Source organism: Aquarana catesbeiana, linkage group LG04 (assembly GCF_042186555.1).
Source record: "Aquarana catesbeiana isolate 2022-GZ linkage group LG04, ASM4218655v1, whole genome shotgun sequence".
In the NCBI taxonomy this organism is placed as follows: Eukaryota; Metazoa; Chordata; class Amphibia; order Anura; family Ranidae; genus Aquarana; species Aquarana catesbeiana.
In genome coordinates this window covers 216,251,842-216,274,819 of record NC_133327.1, presented here as the reverse complement: position 1 = coordinate 216,274,819, position 22,978 = coordinate 216,251,842, and the positions used below count along the sequence as shown (strand labels likewise).

The following is a 22,978-nucleotide window of genomic DNA, read 5'->3' as shown; positions in this document are numbered from 1 at the left end:
TGAGGTTGAGGATGACAGGAACATGAGCCTAGAGAGAGGGAGGAACACTGGTAGACAAATTAATATTCATGTTCCCCAAGCTTCAGCGTATTGACAAGTTGTCTCCAGTGGTAATGAAGAAGATGAAGGAGATGGAGATGATGATGAGGTCACTGATGCGACTTGGGTGCCAGATAGAGCAGAGGAGGAAACTGAAGGTGAGGCGGCACAACCCCAAGGAGGCCAACATCAAGAAAGAGTAGAGAGCAGCCACCCTATTCCATCACACTCTGCAGCTGTTATCTCCCGGCCCACTCCCCACAGCTCAGCTGTCTGGGCCTTTTTCAGCACATCTGCAGCAGATTGCACTGTTTTTTGCTATCTGCAAACTGTGTCACAGGCACATCAAACGTGGCAAAAACACCAACCATTTGGGTACCACATGCCTAACAAGGCATTTAACATCCTACCACTCAGCCCGTTGGCAAGAGCACCTGAAAGCCACACAGAAGGGGCACAAATCTGTCCCTCCTCCTCCTTACCCACTTCAGTCTGCCCCTGCGATACCGAGTCATTACCTTTCAGCAGCCTCCACTGACAGAGATGATGGTATAGCACAGGGTGTCCAAGGTCCTAGCAGCTCATCTACCAGCAGCACACCACCAGCTGTAGACTGTAGCCGGCAAATTTCTCTGCCCCATCTTCTGCAGCGGAAAAAAAAATACAGTCCCTGCCACCTACATTCTTGCTTTCATCAAGATTATTTCTATAGGGTTACGGTGGGAAGGCGCCACCAACACCCAAAGATCAATTTTAACGCACCCGTTACTTCTATCCAAAGTCAAAGTGACACCAGAATGTATCCAAAAAATCTCTAATCTTGTTCCCAGTGCACTACATTGTGGCCTCATCATACTTCAGCTCCCCAGCTGTTGCTGAGCAATATAAAGGCAGCTTGCAGGAAAAATGTCATTTTTCTGGCTTTATAAATTAAATCATTGCTTCAGCAGATTCTAGACATAGTACATATCTGCCACTTTACACTTAGACTAAGGAGAACCCCCTGGCACTATATTAGAAGGATTTTTTCATTTTTAGGCTTTCACTTTAAAAATAAAAAAAAATCGCTGCTCATTTAAAAATGACGTTTTTCACAAACGTTTTTTTTTATTGACCCATGTCCCCCAGGGCAAGACCCGGACCCCTATAACCATTGTATGCCTAATTACATGCATTTAAGCCTTCAAAATGGGCACTTTTATTATTTAACGTTCGGTCCCATTGACTTTAATGGGGTTCGGTGTTCGGGTCCGAACATTGGCGGTGTTCGGAAGTTCTGGTCCGAACCGAACAGGGGTCCGTTCGGCCCATCCCTAGTTCTGACTCTCATTGACTAATTAATCAGTGATTCAGTGGTCCAAAGTATTAGAGCAAAGATGAGAAACACGAGCTGGCTAAAGATAGCCATTCTAGAGTGACCTAATATCCAACACCAGGCAAGACTTTTTTTTCTTTTTGTTAGAGTTAAGAAGGGTAATAACTGGACCAGATTCACTATATGATAAAATAGGTCTCTGCTTGCAGATGCCAGAGGGAAAGATTCACCTTTTACTCTGTATACTGTAGTCATCAGCTACACATTTCTTTTTTGTAATTAATAAAATCGCAGTCATTACTTATAGTTTTATTTACACATGACAAGTCCTGGGTTTATTTACACATTGTAGCATTATTCTAAATCAGATTAGAATCAATAAAACAATGACAAGGATACAACAAAAAAATAATAATTTGATGATAAAAATGATCATTATTATCATTTTCTGATTACAACTAAGCTAAAACATAAACAAAACACATCACTTTGATAATCTGTTAATCATATTGTGAAATTGGTAACAAAAAATCTCAGTTTAGAGAAATAAATGACCTATATAACTCATACACAACTTGTATACCAAAGCAGCATGCCAAATAACAGTTTTGTGATTCATTTATTTTCTGGAAATATAAAAATCTGACCCATGTTTTTAATTAATTTGCTTTGATATTGTTCACTTTGAAGAGAAAAGCATTCATTAAGTCAGAGGTACTTTCAAGATCTCTTAATTTTATTGATTTGAAATAATGAGGAAAGAATTTTAGTAGCGGCAGACACTGTGACTTTGCAAGGAAAACACAGCGGTGTACAATGACCGCACACACTGTGCATAATCTCATTTGTACAAACCTGGCTGAGCAGCCTTATTTTCAGAAGTGTATAATTGGTAGGTTTGCAGAAACACTGGAGACATACTGTCATAACACAAAAAACATGCACTGAAGAGGAATAAACAAAACTAAAACAACCAAAAAAACAGTCATGAAAATACATTATAAAAAGCTGTTTGGGTCAATTTTCTTAACCGATGAAGTCGATGATGAATGAAGTTTTTCCCTTTTTTTCACATCTTTTTATACAGTTTGTTTGCTTATGCAGCTTTTAGTGTTTCTTTTTGGCAATGAGAAACTCTAATTTAAAGGGTTCTTTTAAACAGTTTGACAATCCAGGACATGTCAATATAGAAAAGTTTGTTTGACATCAAAAACCCAAGACAATACATTTGTACATACGTTCGAATATAGCAGGGATATGCAATTAGCGGACCTCCAGCTGTTGCAGAACTACAAGTCCCATAAGGCATAGCAAAACTCTGACAGCCACAAGCATGACACCCAGAGGCAGAGGCATGATGGGACTTGTAGTTTTGCAACAGCTGGAGGTCCGCTAATTGCATATACCTGGAATATAGATATATGCGTCAACATACCCATCTACAACATGCTAGCTGTGCAATAATATAGTAATACTGTCCCATCCAGATTAAGGCCTCTTTCACACGGGGCAGATCAGTCATGATCCGCCCCGTGAACACACGCTGGCTCAGCGGGGATCGCTCCGCCGATCCCCGCTGAGCAGGAAGATGACAGGTGCATCGCTGCACGCTGTGCAGCGACGGACCTGTCAGAGCGCCGCTCTCCCCTATGGGGGGATCGGATGATGACGGTCCGTAGTGTCCGTCGTCATCCGATCCGATCCGAAAACGGAGGGAAAAGTAGGTTTTTCCTCCGTTACACTTTTCGGATCGGAGCGGGGTCGGATGTCAGCGGACATGTCACCTAAGACAATAACTCATAAGGTCAACTTAATTGAACACACTTTTATGCCCTATTCGGACACACAAACAATCTCTGGCATACAAGTTCCCATGGGCTGAGGTAAGGGGTATCCAAGCATGGTCCCCACAGTTTTTCTAATTTACTTTAGGCCAATATGGCTTTCTAAAAATAATGAATTACCCACAGATGACATCCAAGACTTATGCGTAGAGGATCCAGAGATTTCCTGAGTAATAGGATTAGCCTTTGAGCATGAAAGAGGGCCATTCCAATGGCTATCTAAGGGTGCTCCTTCTCCACAGCCCCCTCAAGTACATTCAAGAGACAGCATTTAAGATCCAGCAGGATATTCACCCTGAATACCACGTTTAATGTGTCTATTACTTGTCTCCAATAAAGATGTCATTTAGGGCAACGTCACAGTAAATGGATTAAATCACCGTGGTCTCTTTTACATCTATGACAGTGTGACTCAATACTGCTACCCATCTTGTAAACCTTCAGGGGGGTATAATGAGAGCGTAAAATAACGTAGAGTTGAGTTTCTGGACCACATTAGGTGAGCCTGTTACCACTGCCTGATATACCCCTTCCCACTGGTCACCCGTTTTCAGCCCCAGATCCCTTTCAGATTGCAATACCGCCTTCCCGGGGTTCCCTTTATGGAATTCAGACAATAACATGTTATAACATTGGGAAATGAATCCCTTAGAGCTATCAGCCATTTGAATTCAATTAAAGAAACATGTAGGAGATAAAAACCACTCGTGCACGTCACCATGCGCTCTAACTGCATGCTTTAATTATATGTAGTAAAAGTGCATATGTGAAGGTAATGAGTACATAGCCTACAAGGAGGCAAAGGGTAACAAGACGCCATCTTTAAAAATCTGCGACATATTATGTATCCCATATGCCTTCCACAAGGCACCATGCTCTAGTTTAGCTATCTCTGTATAGTTATGCCATATTGGGCTATACTTCGTGTACCCGGTAACATAAGTAGATATTTAGTCTTGTTCCATACTTTTTGGATGAGGCCATAGGTCGGTAAGAGTTTGTTTGGTTTATCAAAGCTTAGGGCTTCAAGACCCTCTGAAACTGAGCCTCTCTCAATATGAGCTAGTATGATGCGGGTCACGGGTGGGAGGTGATCCACTGTGGGATGAGTGGTGGCAAACATGGGGCCAATTAAATGCTGCCGATACATAATAGAGCCAGGAGTTGGGGAGGGCATGGCCCCCATAATCCTTAGGCTGTTGCAATTGCCCCAACTTAATTCTTGGTGGACGATTACCCCGCAACAGAGTTTTAAAAATTGAGTTCACCATCCTAAAAGTTTTTAGAGGGACCACAGTAGGCAAATTATGTAACGGGTAAAGGAGTTGTGGTATTAGTATTATTTTGAGGTTCGTCTTATCTGGAACTGACAATGGAAATTTATTCCAGATTTTTATTTTATCTCAAAATCTATTTAACAAAGGGAAAGGGTTAGTTTACCGTTGTAAAAAAAAAAAAAGCATCAAGAATCCCCAGTAGGTGACAAAAACTAAGAAACTTTAAAAAGCTTCATTAAGGTGCCTGTCATACCCGTAAGCCATTTGCACCCCCACTGTAGCCTGTCTAAAAAACTCCCAATATTCTGCATAGCTTCTTTCTCCTGTTGGCAGGGTGAGCCAGCCAATAGACACTAGCTTCCAGCAACACAGTAGCAAGTGCTGCCCTTATTCAGAGCTATGTGAATGCAATGTGCTCTCTGTTCTATTGCAGCCACTGGGCTCAGCCACAACAACACAGAGATGCACTGTGCATGTGCGTGGCCCTGAACAAGGATGGCACTGAATTTTGTGATGCTGAGGGCAAGCATCCAAGAGCTGGCTAGCCCTGCAAACAGGAGACAAAGAAGATATAAAGAATATTGTGAGTTTTCCAGACAGGACCGAACTGAGCTATTTAGAATATTGAGAGCTTTTTAAACAGGCTATGGTGGGGGTGCAAATGGTCCACAGATATGAGAGATATATTAATAAAGATTTCTTAAAGCTGCTTAGTTTATTGTTACCCACTGTGGCTTCTTGATTGCATAGGCAGGAGCCAGGGCTTCAGATGTGCTGTGATACTTAATGGCGGTTCCTGATCATCCAGTAGTGTGATTGGCTGCACAGAGCTGATATCATCGGGAGCTTGTCATACTTGGTCTTTGTCATCCTTGGTCTTTGCTGTAGGCTTTCTGTGACAGCTAGGCAACTGTCCTGGGGGTGCTGATGGAGCACATCCCAGAAAAATATAGTGACGCATATACTTACCTGCTAGACAATAAGGCTCACCCTGCCACCACATACTGTATATGCGAATAGCTGTTGCAAAAGCAGACCTTTTTCCCAGATACTAATGTTTTGTAAAAAGTTTTCTCTGCCTATAAATGTAACTAAAAGTGTCCATATGCTGGGTTTAGCTACTAATTGTCTGCTTCTTCTGTTGATGCATTCAGTTCTGAGAAGTACATATTTGGAAGCTTTTAGTTTTAACTACAAGTAGGGCATAGCAATATCTTGGTTTAAGGCAATTTTAAAAATGAGTACATTGTTTTAAACCAATTTGTTATTCTGATAAATACAGGCAGCAGGAAAAGTAAATATGTACTCTATTCTACTTCAGGCATATCTTGCTTGAGGAACAAATAAATTAGTGATACAGTCATTTTAAGTGTCAGAACAGTAGTCAGGCAACTAACTACAGAGGCTAATCCTACCTGATTTTTAGAGGAAACCTGTACTGAGGAAGTATTAAAGCTGAACTTTCCCTAAAACAGAAAGTTCTGCCCCCCCCCCCCCCCACCACCACCACCACTTTGGGAGGGAATTTGTTTTCCTGGGAGCAGGCATATAATTCTGACAGGTACCAATTCCCAATTCTACTTTTTGCCTAGGTGAGAAGAGCGGAAGTTTGGCCTCACGAATGCGCAGTGGAGGGCCAGCTGTGAAACAGTAGAAAGTCGCAGCTGACTTCCCACTAGCAAGATGGTGGCACCGGGGGCTCCAAAGACCAGCAAAGAACTAGTCTGGGTGATGACAGCGCTGGACTCCTGGATAAGTGTCTGTTTATTAACCGCTTGCCGACCGTCCGCCGCAGTTATACTGAGGCAGAATGGCACAGGCAGGCGAATCGCCGTCATGGTACGTCGGTACCATAGATGGCCACTAGGGGGCGCGTGCGTGCACCCCCTACTCGCCCACCGACCTGATGTGAGTGGCCGGTGGTCTCGATCACCGCCGGGCACCCGCGATCGCTCGGGGCACATGGAGAACTCGGAGCTGTGTGTGTAAACACACAGTTTCCGGTTCTCTGAGGGGAGAACTGACAGATCCTCTGCTCATACAGAGTATGAACAGGGGATCTGTTAGTTTCCCTGCACAGTCCACATCCCCCCTTCAGTTAGAACACTTCTTAGGACACACATTAACCCCTTCACTGCCCCCTAGTGTTAACCCCTTTACTGCCAGTTTCATTTTTACAGTAATCAATGCGTTTTTAATCGCACTTGTGACGAAAATGTAAGTGTAGGATAGTTTTGCCTTAACAAGATGTGGTGTGATCTGTAGAAGTAGTGTAATTGTAGATGTAGTTTAATTCTGGGTTATTAAAAATATAGTATTCAATGTCAGTCATGCACATATGTTCTTTCATTAGCATTTGAAAAGGACAAAGATAGTTTTTTCTAGGATCGAAGTGGCACCTAGATGCCAATAAAAGTTTCCATTAGAGTAAACAGATTGCCACCATCCTGAGGTTTCAAAGAAAACCGCTAGTCATTTTGGCTACATTGATCCGCAGGAGGCATTCGCAAGGCTCCGGATAGTCTTTAAACTTTGATTACTACCAACAGATCTAAGGAACCTATTTTATCTCTCATAAAAGATAAAATATTAGCGTCAGAGAGATGAAAATAATTCCTTTTGATCGTACACCTGATGGGTTATGTGTACATGTAACTCTGTATGTTTACCAGGTGTGGAATCCTAGAGAACCACACAAAACCGTTATATATGATTGCAGGAGGCAGGCAGTGATTGGTACTGTTGCGATCGGACTGATGCGCTGGTATCGGAAATCCTGTCCATGACCCAGCAATCAGCACCGTTCTGGGCCAATTTGACTCTGGTCATTTCAGAACACAAATCGTTCTGTGGGCTGAGACAGGAACACCCCCCAGGGCTGATTGGCCAAGGGCTAAAGTCCAGCCCACATCCATATTTCAATAAATTGGGTAGCCTGAGATATGGACATGGTTCTTCCACGAAGCCAGTTTGAAACTGGGGAGTTCCCACATGTTCCAGTATGCTTCTACTAACGGATAGACTTTGGTAAAGTTTATTTCTGTTTTTATTCCTTTTTATTTTCATAGCAATACAAAATAATCAAAACACTGCCCTTACTCAATTAAATAGCAGCTCACACGACAAACAAGGAGATTTGTAAAAGGTACAGGTGCATATATAGTGTAGCGCTAACTTAAATTACAAAGATTTTTAAATTGAAAAAAATGCATACACAAAAAAATGCATACACAAAAAACGCAAACGACTGCATATATCACAAATATTGATGTGAGATACTCTAATAGGCATCTATAAAAACAAGATTTTGAAAAAGGGTAAAAGTCCCATAGACATGATAGTGTTGTTCACCACATGGATAGCTGGTAAAGAAGTGACACAGGTATAATGGATCCCCCACGTAGAAGCAATGCAGGCTTACCAGAACAGTTGGACTCATACAAACATATGTCTCATGAGTCAGTAAAGCTTGTATTGCCAATAGGCAATGAAGTGGGATCTCCCAACCAAACGATATGGAATCCAAATTGCATCTAGGACTCTGGGCAGAGCTCTTCTACACGTAACTTGGTCTCGGTGTGATGACCTCAGATTCTGACTCCTTTCTGTCTCTGGATGTGCTGCCCTGGCTCCCTTGCTATGCTGTGTACTTCTGTGGATTTGATAGTCTGACTGTTTTTTTGTCTCAGACTTTTCATAGCAAATTGCCAATTTGTGTGTCTTTCTGCATTTTTTTGTATCTTTTTTGGTAAATCCTTTTTCTTTGTATATCTTATATGCACTGCCCACTTTCGGGATATTAAATGATAAAATGAATAAGTGACTTCTGTGTACTAAGCTAGGACTCATATCTCTGGAGAGGTTGTTGTGTTTTAGTGCCTAAGTACTCGGTCTAAGTTACGTGCCAATCAGTATGCAATTGCACTGTGTGTTGGCAGATTGCATGCAGATTGTAAGCTAACAGATCTGCCAGACAGAGATCTGTGTGTGTGGTGGCTCAGCAGACCAGTCTGCGGACAAACTGTTGGGTGGTGGCAGGCTATCGTTTATTGTGTGTCTGGTGTGTGGGTGTGGGGACAGTGGGAAGAGTGATTAACACAGGGGTTCAAGCTTGCAGGATAGCTGGAGGAACCCTAGAAGTGTGTAGTAATTGCTAGACGGCTCCCCAACCCTTAGAATGCACCAGATTGTATGTAAGATTTGTATCTGCCTGTGTGTGGTCAGCTAGCTGGATTGGAGTGGAGTCTCCCTCTAGTGGTGGCCAAAGGTAGTGCAGGCTGTGAAAATACTACAGCCAGTCTTACATGCTCAGTATAAGTTCCCCCTTATTCCCTTAGTTCCTCATATACCCCGGTCACGTAACGCTCGTCGCGGTTAGCTAGTCGCCGTGGGGTGTGGAATTTGTTACAGATTGGCGGCAGCGAGCGGGATTTGCTTAGTACATGGTTTATTAATTTAACCTGTGTACTAAAGGTTGGAAGTTTGTTAGAAGCAACTGACCTACAGAAGCTCACTCAGTGCATAATTTTTGTTTTGTAGAAGACATACTTGGCTATTTGCTCCCCACCCCTCTTGTTTTTCTTTTCTATCTTTTATTTGGGAAAAAAACTTGGAGATGGTAACCCACGAGATGATATGCTGGTACAAGAGGCAATCAGAAGAGACCGCGATTGAGCTCTGTGACCTAAGAGGCATCAGCACAGTTGGCAAGACAAGGACCCAGCTTTTATGTGCGTTGATAGAGGATGACCGAGAACAGCTCACCCTGGCATCTAAACCCAGAGACCATGCCACTCCAGATGACTGTGCAAGACAGCATGACTCTGTTCTCAAACCCTCTCAGCGGAAGAAATCACTACCGCAGATGAAGTAAAGAGAGAGAGAGCACAAACTGAACAGTACACAAATCCAGCATGGAAATGCAACAACACCTCCATCTGCATCAAGAACTACAAGAGCCAGACCTACATCTGTGGAAACCTTGAAGTGTTTTGTCTGTAACCAAGGTGGACATATTCAAACCTTTGTCCAAAGAGGAGGAGGCCTAGCTCACCAGCAAGTGTGAAAAGTGCACCCCCTACTGTGTTGCTTCATGGGGAAAATGTAGGAGACCGAGCGGATAACCTGCAGCCAGTTACCGCAAGTAACAGCGTTAAAGTCGGACTCCAAGGTATGGGATCAGGGGATGTCCTAGCTCTTCCAGGATCGAGGAGCTGTGAGGATGTGATCCCAGGGGAAGCCATGGTCATCACTGGAGGTGGAGGAGCCATCCCTGCCGTGCCTATGGCTTGTGTTTCGTTGAACCTGGACTCTGAAAGCCAAATGAATGAAGTGGGCAGAGCAGATCCCACGTATGTAGGAGGCCATGCGGATAGCCTGCAGCTGGTTACCGCAGGTAAAAGTGTTATGCCCCATACACATGGTCGGATTTTACGACGGAAAATGTGTGATAGGACCTTGTTGTCGGAAATTCCGACCGTGTGTAGGCTCCATCACACATTTTCCATCGGATTTTCCGACACACAAAGTTTGAGAGCAGGATATAAAATTTTCCGACAACAAAATCCGTTGTACAAAGTGCCACGCATGCTCAGAATAAATAAAGAGATGAAAGCTATTGACCACTGCTCCATTTATAGTCCCGACGTACGTGTTTTACGTCACCGCGTTTAGAACGATCGGATTTTCCGACAACTTTGTGTGACCGTGTGTATGCAAGACAAGTTTGAGCCAACATCCGTAGGAAAAAATCCATGGATTTTGTTGTCGGAATGTCCGAACAAAGTCCGACCGTGTGTACGGGGCATTACAGTTGGACTCCAAGCTATGAGTTTAGAGGATGTCCTAGCTCTTCCAAGATTGAGGAGCTGTGAGGATGTGATCCCAGGGGAAGCCATGGTTGTCACAGGAGGTGGAGGATCCATCCCTGCCATGCTTATGGCTTGTATTTTGTTGAACCAGGAATCTGAAAGCCAAGTGAAAGAAGTGGGCAGAGCAGATCCCACAAATGTAGGAGGCCGTGCGGATATCCTGCAGCTGGTTACCGCAGGTAATAATGTTTCAGTCGGACTCCGAGATACGGGATCCACGGATGTCCTAGCTCTTTCAGGATCGAGGAGCCATGAGGATGTGGTCCCAAAGAAAGCCACAGTTATCACAGGGGTTGGAGGAGTTATCCCTGTGTTACCAACAGCTGGTGTTGCTTTGCTCAGAGGATCAAAAAGCAAAGTGAGAGAAGTAGGCATAGCAGATGCCAGTAATGTATTATTGGGTACTGGGTGCAGTTGGCAGCCCGCTATGAGCCAAATTCAGCCCCCCTGGAACCTGCATCTCCACCTGAAGCCCCGAATTCACGTAAAGTACTGTTGGGTGACTCAGTGCACATTGGGAACTCTGGGGAAGGTCAGGGGGCTAGTGACTGTGTGCCAGGCCCTGGCCCTAATGGGTTTCTGGAGCCAAGGCCCAGACAGGAACCTAAAGTCAGAATGAACTCTGAAATTGAAAATGTTTTGTGTGATGTAAAAAGTCATGATCTGTGCCGTGCAGACATTCCCTCTGCTGCAGTGGTGAATCCCGGGGCCCACCGGTCTTCCCCGAACTGGGCATTTCCCACTGCTACAGAGGGACTGTCTGTGAAAGGGCCCAATCCAACTGGGTCGGACCCTTGTGAATTTGGACAAGCAGGCCTGAGGTCCCCTCACACTGTTGTCTCCCTGGCATCTGTGGCAGATCGCTCTGAGTCCCCTGAGGCTGTTAAAATTGACATCAGCCTGGAGGAGTACAGAGGTCTGGCTGACGGACGGTCAGTTGGGGATGGCGGGATGAGGGTGTGCGGGGAACAGGACTGTGACTCTGTAACCATTTGTAAAAAAAAAGGAATATTACAGGGTGACAGGGCAAATCTGGCCCCATCAGGGCCTACCACCTCAGCAGCTGCAGCTGACAACACCGAGTACTTTCTGGCTTATAAGTCTGATGTTGGCCCAGAGAAACTGAGGTGTTGTGCTGGCAGGCCTTCTGCTGAGGAGGACAGAGTAGGAGAGTGTGACACGGGTCAGAGGATGACCCCTTGCAGAATAAAGTGTTTTGTGGCTTTATCCTCTGTCCCTACAGCTATGAGTATCATGACTGAGGATTCGTTGCTGTGCATAACAGGCAAAGAACCACAGGATTATGGGGGAAAACTGACCCCATCTGAATCTGCTCTCTCAGAGGCTGCAGCTGATGGCACTGCGTTCCTACAGGCTGATATGTTTGGTGTCAGTGTAGAGGAATTCAGGGGTTGTGCTGGCAGGCCTTTTGTTGAGGCAGAATGAGAAAAAGTGGAGACAGGCCAAAGAGTGGAGGCCCTGGTACCCAGGTCATGGAACCAGGCCCAGACCACCCAGGGACGGCCTTATGCCAGGCTCAAACATCTGGATGTGGTAGCTAATAGAGTACCACTAGATGGCCAGGTCCAATGGCTGAGAATGCTGACAACACACAATGACAAATTTGCCCGTACCTTTTCAATAGGTAGTCAGTGGCCAGTAGATGAAGTGGATCCGCAGGGCAATCTGCTGGCCAATCCTGATCCAGACCCGTTAGGATCAGTCAGAGAGGGAAGCGGTCGCCCTCTCCTATCTGCAAGGTGACAGGCTAAAATGTCATTGGTGCCAAGCTTCAGTTGGGGGAACCTTCACCCCCAACCTAGGGAACCTTCCATACAGACGCGTTAGCTGACCCGTTTAGGCTGGAAGGGGGAGATGTGACGAAAATGTAAGCGTAGGATAGTTTTGCCTTAACAAGATGTGGTGTGATCTGTAGAAGTAGTGTAATTGTAGATGTAGTTTAATTCTAGGTTATCAAAAATATAATATTCAATGTCAGTCATGCACATATGTTCTTTCATTAGCATTTGAAAAGGACAGAGATAGTTTTTTCTAGGATCGAAGTGACACCTAAATGCCAATAAAAGTTTCCATTAGAGTAAACAGATTGCCACCATCCTGAGGCTTCAAAGAAAACTGCTAGTCATTTTGGCTACATTGATCCGCAGGAGGCATTCGCAAGGCTCTGGACAGTCTTTTAACATTTGATTAATACCAACAGATCTAAGGAACCTATTTTATCTCTCATAAAAGCTAAAATATTAGCGTCAGAGAGATGAAAATAATTCCTTTTGATCGTACACCTGATGGGTTATGTGTACATGTAACTCTGTATGTTTACCAGGTGTGGAATCCTAGAGAACCACACAAAACCGTTATATATGATTGCAGGAGGCAGGCAGTGATTGGTACTGTTGCGATCGGACTGATGCACTGGTATCGGAAATCCTGTCCATGACCCAGCAATCAGCACCGTTCTGGGCCAATTTGACTCTTGTCATTTCAGAACACAAATCGTTCTGTGGGCTGAGACAAGAACACCCCCCAGGGCTGATTGGCCAAGGGCTAAAGTCCAGCCCACATCCATATTTCAATAAATTGGGTAGCCTGAGATATGGACATGGTTCTTCCACGAAGCCAGTTCGAAACTGGGGAGTTCCCACATGTTCCAGTATGCTTCTACTAACGGATAGACTTTGGTAAAGTTTATTTCTGTTTTTATTCCTTTTTATTTTCATAGCAAATTGCCAATTTGTGTGTCTTTCTGCATTTTTTTGTATCTTTTTTGGTAAATCCTTTTTCTTTGTATATCTTATATGCACTGCCCACTTTCGGCATATTAAATGATAAAATGAATTAATGAATTCTGTGTACTAAGCTAGGACTCATATCTCTGGAGAGGTTGTTGTGTTTTAGTGCCTAAGTACTCGGTCTAAGTTACGTGCCAATCAGTATGCAATTGCACTGTGTGTTGGCAGATTGCATGCAGATTGTAAGCTAACAGATCTGCCAGACAGAGATCTGTGTGTGTGGTGGCTCAGCAGACCAGTCTGCGGACAAACTGTTGGGTGGTGGCAGGCTATCGTTTATTGTGTGTCTGGTGTGTGGGTGTGAGGACAGTGGGAAGAGTGATTAACACAGGGGTTCAAGCTTGCAGGATAGCTGGAGGAACCCTAGAAGTGTGTAGTAATTGCTAGACGGCTCCCCAACCCTTAGAGTGCACAAGATTGTATGTAAGATTCGTATCTGCCTGTGTGTGGTCAGCTAGCTGGATTGGAGTGGAGTCTCCCTCTAGTGGTGGCCAAAGGTAGTGCAGGCTGTGAAAATACTACAGCCAGTCTTACATGCTCAGTATAAGTTCCCCCTTATTCCCTTAGTTCCTCATATACCCCGGTCACGAAACGCACGTCGCGGTTAGCTAGTCGCCGTGGGGTGTGGAATTCGTGACAGCACTGATCGCTGTATTAATGCCAATGGTCCCAAAAATGTGTCAAAATTGTCCGACGTGTCCGCCATAATGTCGCAGTCACAATAAAAATCGATGATCGCCGCCATTACTAGTAAAAAAAAATGATTCATAAAAATGCCATAAAACTATCCCCTATTTTGTAGACGCTATAACTTTTGCGCAAACAAATCAATATACGTTTATTGCGATTTTTTTTTTACCAAAAATATGTAGAAGAATACGTATCGGCCTAAACGGAGGAAAAAAATAGTTTTTTTATATATTTTTTGGGGATATTTATTGTAGCAAAAAGTAAAAAATTTGTTTTTTTCAAAATTGTCGCTCTTTTGTTTATAGCGCAATAAATAAAAACTGCAGAGGTGATCAAATACCACCAAGAGAAAGCTCTATTTGTGGGGGGAAAAAGGACGTCGATTTTGTTTAGGAGCCACATCGCACGACCGTGCAATTTTCAGTTAAAGGGACGCAGTGCCGAATCGCAAAAAGTGCTCTGGTCTTCGGCCAGCCAAATGGTCCGGGGCTGAAGAGGTTAAAAGTCAGCAGCTACAATATTTGTAGCTGCCATCTTTTAATATTTTTCCAAAAAAGTGTAGCGCCTCTTTAAGGCTTCCATTGCTGACCTGTCATATTGATACAATGGCTTCAGAAATATATTAGTCACTGATTTGGAACAGGATACAGTATACAGGATCTGACAAGTATACAGCTCTGACCCAACTGACTTTTCTACAAGTTCAGGATCAGTAACTTTGTAAAGATTAATGCCACAGACAGCTGGGAAACTAGTATTTTCAGAATGAGATTAACAATGGAGGCCTCAGTGTTTCTCATAGTACATGTTTTCTTTAGCACAACAGCTCTTTTACTATTCCCATAGCTTACAAAACTGATTTACTATACCATCCAAATTACTGGGACATAAAGCACAACACTAACTAAGAGCACACTTCATTTAAAATCATAAAGGACAAACTTGCAATATAAAATTAGTAACATCGGAGAAGATCTTGACTACCATATAGCCTTGAGAATTAGGGATATCTATCCAAGTATCATTATTATAATGTGCCATCGGCTGGACAACCTTTTTGTACAGAATTGTATTTTGTAGTCGAATTCACATCCTGTTCTTACCTTGCCTCTGGCTCACCACTTCTTGCCAAATTGTTTTCTTCATGTCATCGAAACTTTCCTGCTTCAATGCCAACTTTTCTCCTTTTTGTTTTCCTTTCATGCAAACCATTGATTCCCCAGCTTTCTCGCTTTAATTAATGGCTATGCTGCATAATTTATAGAAAATATTCTGTTACTTAGCTATTTAGCTGTGAGACTTTGGAAACCAACTTGACTATAACTTACAGTACTTGTTACTACCCCACAACTGAAATATATATTTTATATATATATATATATATATATATATATATATATATATATATATATATATATATATATGTTTACATACTCCTTGAAGAATTTGTAAGATGTGGACCATTTTTTAAATGAAACATGGGTGATTAGACAACCGATTAGACAGATTACTTATTAAGCATTACAGATTAGTACAATGATTACGAAACCATAGCAATAAAGGAAATAGTAAAATGGTCCGGTTCAAAAGTTTGCATACCCTTAGTTCTCAATATCCTATATTACCCCCTTGATGGCTTGCAGTAAAGCTGCCGATTTTTCTGGGCAAAAAACCTCCAGGCCCTGTTAAATTTTTGTTGTCTGGCAACTACTATATGTTTGACCACCAAGGTGGTTCATTAATGCAGAGATCAGGAGGTTATGATGGTTACTCCAGAACCTTTACTTTTTTCTATGGCAGCCCCTGAAGGGTCAGCTTGGCCTTATGTGGCGGATCATTGCATAGGTGTGCGCAGCTTATTGCATTAGGGTGTGCACCCCAAAGCTCAAACACATATGCATGTGTGTGTATATATACGGAAGGTGTCAGGAGAGTAGTGAATGGTGTCATAAGGGCAGATACTGGTGGTGTCAGTAGGGCAGTTACAATACTATTTTAATTATTTTTTTGCAATTTTTTAGGAGAAAAAAAAAACTGATTTTTTAATTTATTTATTTGGTAAAATATCAGGGGTCTAAACATTGGAAATATGCACCACACGGGGTGATTAGGGTGTGCCCAGGCACACCTGGCACACCCTGTGCGCACGCCTATGGATCATTGTCATGTTGGAGGGCTTAAGTGCATCTTTTGGGATTATAAATGGAAATTTTATTTCAATATTTTCTGAAAATATTCTGCATTTATCTTGCCATCAATTTTGATAAAATTCCCTATGCCACGCATGCTTCACAGTAGGGATCATGTGCTATTCCAACACCTTGATGACTCCTTTCCAAACATTACAAAGTCTAAATAGAAGCCTCACAGTGATGGACCTATTATTGATGGGTGCTCGATGTACAGTAAATGTCACAGATGGTGCCATGACAGAACCAGATACAAAGATGCAAAGTTACCAGTACGCCAAATGAATGAATTTCATGTGTAGCACTAACTCACGGTGGAGCTGCTGGTTTCAAGTGGGTTGTTACCATCACCTTTGTTACCTCAATTTCACCAGAACCGGGTCTAGGGTCCCATTGAGTTTAATGCCGGATAGTGTAGACACCAGACTTGAGTATCTTTTCCAATGTTTTAATAACGAGTAACTGAAGGAAATAGCAGGAAAGAGGTAGAAAAAGGGTTGCAGGGAAGTTCAAATACCTTTTCTTGATGTAGTATTATGAACTGGAATCTTGTGGATGAATGTACTCTCCTTTTAGAGTTGAATCTTTGCCCGCCCGGATAGGTTTCTCTCACTAACCTAGCAACCGGTACGCAGCACTAACAAAAGTCTCTGCCACAGACTTGAATGGAATAGAAACCCGTATGATCCTCTGCCACAGGATGTAATGGTTTACGATGGATAGCAAACACAGCACTAGAACCTTTAAGCTGACCCGGCAGTACTATGTGGTAGGTTAACTTTAGGATGCGTCCTCCAACTGATTCACCAGGCCCCTCTCCAGACCAGCACTCTGCATGATCCTTCCATGAAGGGTCCTCCCCTGGGATCTTCTCAGTTGTCCAGCTTCTTCCCGTAGGACAGACAGCACAGGACCAATTTCTTCGCCGCTGTGATAGGCCCCGGACAGACTCCTGGGTCCACCCACACGCTGCAGCAGCGTGGTCCCCCCGGCCGGAGGACCATGCGGTAGTACTCCTAACACATACCTGTCGGCCAGGAGGGCCAGCAGGTGGAAAGAAACTAACCCTAAAACATGGCGTCTGTCCCATAAATACCCTCTCCCAGAATGCAACTCGGAGGACCACCTCCACCGAGTTATCTCCGGGACAGAAGAGCATCCATACGCTTCAGCGCATTGCCTTTCCAACACTGACCCATGGCGACAACGACACCCACAGGCACAGTGTGAAACTACATGCAACACAGCCAAACTGGAACAGAGGCTAAATCTGACTATGTATAAACAGATACCCACTAAATTTACCTATAAGCGGTACATACTCCCCCCACTAGAATAGACGTTGTCCTCAACGTCTGTCAAATAACTCCCAAGCCTGAGAGTAGGTATTTGAACTTGGAACTTGGATAAGGAAGAAGAAAAGACAGTATAGAAATATTACAGTTTTATACAACATGTTCACATCTGCAAAAGAAATCACATTAAGTCACAAACCCCCACTATCTATCTAGCTGAAAAGCCTAACAGCTTGATAGGAGATCCAATTGTTCCTGAAAAAAAAAAACAAAGTTAAACACACTCTAGATATGTACAGTATCATCACTAAACAGTTCAGGAGCAAAGCCTCATTCCAGAAGAAGAATGACACTCTCTTCCCACATATTTTCCTTTTAATGGAAACAAACTAAAGTACTGTAACTTGAAAAGGCCATCCCTATCTCTGAGTGGATTACATCCTTTCAATAAAGAAAGTCCAACTAGCGAAGAATCTTTGGGTTTGAAAATGCTGAGGTGAATATTATCTCTTGACCACGGAGATCTCTAGACACTGACACTTTCTAACTACACACCCCAAAGTTCTTTTTCATAATTACCAATAAAACCGAGGATCTGATAATGTCAGTTTCTTTCCTAGTTTATCCACGGTAGTGATAAAGTACACAACATCATCTTTTCCGTGTCTGCAAATGACCACTTTGTCAGCATAGATGTGCCGACCATAGTTCCAATGTAGGAAACATCCATTAAAGCATTCATCCATGGCAACAGAATACCCAGCTCTCCGGAAAGGTTTTGGCACAGACAAATAGTCCCAAACAGCTTCACTGTACCACTGTTCCCGGTTGGCCTCAATTTCCTGCATAATGTAACATAGGGAAATTCCAGACCATATTCTGTAGCAACTCGCTTGGTGAGCACTCTCTGTAAACAGGCAAGTTTAGGCAAAGATCTATTTTTCCCCAAACCAGGAGGCACACAAGAATTTGGTGATTTACTCACCATAGATCCGACGGGTGTCGGAAGCAAACTAGCAACTTTAGACAATGTTTCTTTGGTAGTACTGTGCAGCTCCACACAAGGTGATGTCTTTCCAGAATTCAGGGCTGTCCACTCTGAGAAGATTAAAACAGAAGCAACATCTTCACCCTGGGCCCACAACAGTTCCTGTGACATTGTTTCAAACACATCATCATCACCGGAGAGATCCAACATAGAATCTATCTCCGAGTCTCTCAACTCTTCTACTGGCAAATATTTACAAAGAATCCCAGATATGTTCCCCTTTGAACTCTCACCCGTTCCTGACGTGGACTTCTCCGGATCCATGTATTTCTCCGGCTCTGGTTTGGGTAGTCTCTGGGGTAGCCCCCACATGTAGTACTAACTTACGGTGGAGCTGCTGGTTTAAAGTGGGTTGTTATCGTCACCTTCGTTACCTCAATTTCACCAGAACCGGGTCTAGGGTCCCGTTGAGTTTAATGCCAGACAGTGTAGACACCAGACACTTGAGTATCTTTTCCAATGCTTTAATAACGAGTAACTGAAGGAAGTAGCAGGAAAGAGGTAGAAGAAGAGTTGCAGGGAAGTTCAAATACCTTTTCTTGATGTAGTATTATGAATTGGAATCTTGTGGATGAATGTACTCTCCTTTTAGAGTTGAATCTTTGCCCACCCGGATAGGTTTCTCTCACTAACCTAGCAACCGGTACGCAGCACGAGCAAAAGTCTCTGCCACAGACTTGAATGGAATAGAAACCCGTACAATCCTCTGCCACAGGTTTACGATGGATAGCAAACACAGCACTAGAACCTTTAAGCACACCCGGCAGTACTATGTGGTAAGTTAACTTTAGGATGCGTCCTCCAACTGAGTCACCAGGCCCCTCTCCAGACCAGCACTCTGCATCATCCTTCTATGACGGGTCCTCCCCTGGGATCTTCTCAGTTGTCCAGCTTCTTCCCGTAGGACAGACAGCACAGGACCATTCCCTCACCGCTGTGGTAGGCCCCAGACAGACTCCTGGGTCCACCCACACGCTGCAGCAGCGTGGTCCCCCCGGCCTGCCTTGCTAAAGAAGCTGAGGGTAAAGGTGAGGGACTGGCCAAGCATATCTCCAGACCTAAACCCTATTGAGCATCTGTGGGGCATCCTCAAACAGAAGGTGGTGATGTCGTCATGGAGGAGTGGAAGAGGACTCCAGTGGCAACCTGTGAAGCTCTAGTGAACTCCATGCCCAAGAGGGTTAAGGCAGTGCTGGAAAATAATGATGGCCACACAAAATATTGACACTTTGGGCCAAATTTGGACATGGGGTGTACTCACTTTTGTTACCAGCGGTTTAGACATTAATGACTGTGTGTTGAGTTATTTTGAAGGGACAGCAAATTTACACTTCTATACAAGCTGTACACTTATTACTTTACATTGTAGCAAAGTGTCATTTCTTCAGTGTTGTCACATGAAAAGTTATAATAAAATATTTACAAAAACGTGAGGGGTGTACTCACTTTTGTGAGCTACTGTATATAAATACTTTAGCGTGCATAATATTAGCTCACTTTAACCCCATGTCTACTAAGTCAACTCAAACATCCTGGTATTCAAAGAAAATAGTAGTTAAGGTAGTTAAAGAAAGCTCATGGCTGCTGCATTGGTTGCTAGGACGTAGGTGGCTTGGCCACACAGCATCATTTGTGGATACAGTGCAAGCGGTGGGGCTGCACAGTTTATTTGTTTGCTAAGATGCAGGCAGCCAGGTTGCACAGTGTTGTGGTACAGACGGATGTGGCGTCACAAGCCAATAGCCCCTCCAACACGTTTTGTCTCTATCTTGATGCCCTCAGGGAAGGATGGGTCTGGTGCATCCTCCACCCATTATATATATGCTTTACTCCAAATTAGAAATCCAATCTGCCCACTTCCTTAGTAGTACTTCACAGCTTTATCTAAGTATGCAGTCAAAGGCTCTAAGATCATGACTGGTAGAAGGGGTATTGTACATAGCTACCTGAAAAACTACATAGCAGCAGAGTACTTCTCCCAAGAGACCTCAGATCTGATGCAAGCCATGTGCTGGCTCCTTGGAGGAATTATGCAATTGTCCTATGCCTTGATGAGTAGGTGTCAGTCTGGAGAAGTGGGTGCTTATAGACAGGAGTTGCATGCAGATGATCTACTAGGCAATGCCCATGTGTGATGCTGAGCCTAATTATTGAAAGAACTAAAATCCAATGAATGAAGGGGGGCAGGCAAGGATCTCCAGCCAGGAAATGAGGCGGTTGTATCTGACTTGCTGCAGCTTCTAATGCACACTGTGAGAAACTCGTGGTTTGCAAGGAAATCAAAGTAATTTGAGTACAGAAGAGGAGCCTGAACACCTGCGCAGGTAAGGCTGGAGATTAGCTTTAAGCCTAACATTTTTTTTTTAGCTAGTGAGGAGAAGAGTTATAATTTCCATACGGTTTTTAGGTTGGGTATGTGACCTTAGGCCTAGGTTCACATTGAAGCAATTTGGCATGCAGTTTGACATGTCAAATCACATGCCAAATCGGCAGCTATTGCTGGCAATGGCACCGTCCGAATCGGTGCGACGCTGACTTTGCGGCGCCGCACCAATTCCCAAAAGTAGTTTCTGTACTACTTTTGGTGACTTCAGGGTGCGATTTGTATAGACATCTGTGCAGGAACCCGCATAGATGTCTCTGAAATCTCCCCCGGAGTAGGAACTGACATGCAGGAATGAAATCATCAAAACTTTCTGTTTCTATGACACATATTCAATAAAGGGAGGCAAGGTTGTCACCAGAGAGTGGCAAAAACATTGAATTTTAACCCTTTTTTGCTGAGCTTTTGTGCTTGTCTCCTTCCCCATTTTAAGCATTTCCCATCATTTCTTATCCTGATGACAAGTAATGTAGAAATCACATAACAGATTATAATAAAAACCCTGACAGAGTCTATTACCTTCTTCTGCCTTCTTCTCCTGTCATAAAGCAGTATTGACTGGAGCTAGGCTGTAACAATAAAGTATTGTTTGGAATTTTAGTTTAAATAACACACCATGAAAGTGAAGGGCAATAGTAAAAGACAAGCTCACAAATTAAGTGATGTTCTTTTCATTGTCTGGGCCAGAACAGTATGAAATGGTGAAATTTTTATGACATGCAACCAGCTATAAGTTTTCTGTGCTTTAACCTCTTTCTTAACTCTTTTGTTTCAGGTGGTGCAAACTTGGTGTCTTGTGGAGGATCTGGCTATGTTAGATTCTGGAACATATTTAGAAACCAGTTAATGGCAGAGTTTGTAGCTCATGAAGGAGCTAGTTTCATAGTTATGGCCATGGACAAAACAAACAATTATCTTATTACAGGCGATCTTGATGGGTGGATAAAAGTCTGGAACATCACGGTAAAGTAAAAAAAACAGTTCTGACTTTTTGTTCATATACAACATATAACAGCAACCTAACATATAACTTGCAGGCACTGCAAGGATACCAATAGGCACTTTGCAGGCCCATGTTGAGGATACATTTTGATTCCTTGGCATTGTGTTTGTGGGTGTGTGTGCCTTTCAGTTTGTTAGTCTTGTAAGTACATTGCAAGGAAATATATGTAGATATCCCACATTCAGCATTTTCTATTATGTTTTTCATAGTCCTTCCTGCATATCCTACATGCTGCATTTCCTAGTATTTTTTTAAATTGTACTGTGCCCCCCTACATGCAGAATTTCCTAGTATTTCTTCCATGGTAAAGTTCCTACACTGGTTGATATCTGGTCCCAGCTTTACAGAGACATCAATATTTTGGGGATTGTAAAGGACACTGCTATTAAGAAGAAGACGGGCACACAAGGTTCTAGGGCTTTAACTAAAAAATTGAGTGTTGAGACATAAGCCAATGGGGGTGACGGACAACAATAAAGTCCTAACAGAAGCACAAATCCTTTCCAGCTCCATCCAAAACTCTAATGTAAAAAATGGTATGGCTGCTAATAGCCCATATAATATACATGAGTACTTTGTACCACTATTTATTTTTCTTGGAATGTAACAAACCAGGTAAACGTGTCTGGCTCTAATATCTTCTGCTTTGATGCTTTTTCCATTGTTAAAAAGAAGGTAAACCATGATACATCAAAGATCATTTTAGATTCTGCCCATGGACATTGACATCTTTGATCAATTGTGGAGTGACAGCAAAATGGTTGAAGGGGCGCTTTTTTTTTTCCTTTTTTTTAAGAGCATGTTTTCTTAATCTTGTATCTGCTGTACTCATTTTTGTGATCTATTCTGTACTGTTGTTGTGGCCTGAAAGACTATAAAATACTGGCTACATTGACTGATGTTCTGTTATGTAATGCTGGCTGACCTTGAAAGAGGCATTCTAAAAATGAGCATGTACATTACTTCTTTATTGTTGTTATAAAAAACCTTGAACCAATAAGTAGGATAATGGCTGCTCGGGCATCTTTTCACCCATCTATGCAATTTCATAAATTATTTGGTAGTTTAGTATTTTTTTACATTTATAGTTTTCATGCAACTTCTAAAAACAAACCCGTATCACGTCATATTTGAAATTAATTCCATTTATTTAGGAAATAAGAGTTTCAGATTCTGGAGTACTACAAATATAAAGATTGATTGTGTATGTTTGTG

At 43.0% G+C, this 22,978-nt stretch overlaps 1 protein-coding gene across 4 annotated transcripts in view; it reads left to right on the top strand.

Annotated features, from left to right (window-relative positions):
* WDR49 (WD repeat domain 49) overlaps window positions 1-22,978 on the top strand; it is a 204,440-nt gene that overhangs the window by 134,996 nt on the left and 46,466 nt on the right. For all 4 annotated transcript variants that reach the window (XM_073626146.1, XM_073626143.1, XM_073626145.1 and 1 more), the window contains one exon: window positions 21,536-21,723. In XM_073626146.1, the coding sequence (XP_073482247.1) occupies window positions 21,536-21,723 (188 nt within the window). The remainder of the gene's footprint in view (window positions 1-21,535; window positions 21,724-22,978) is intronic.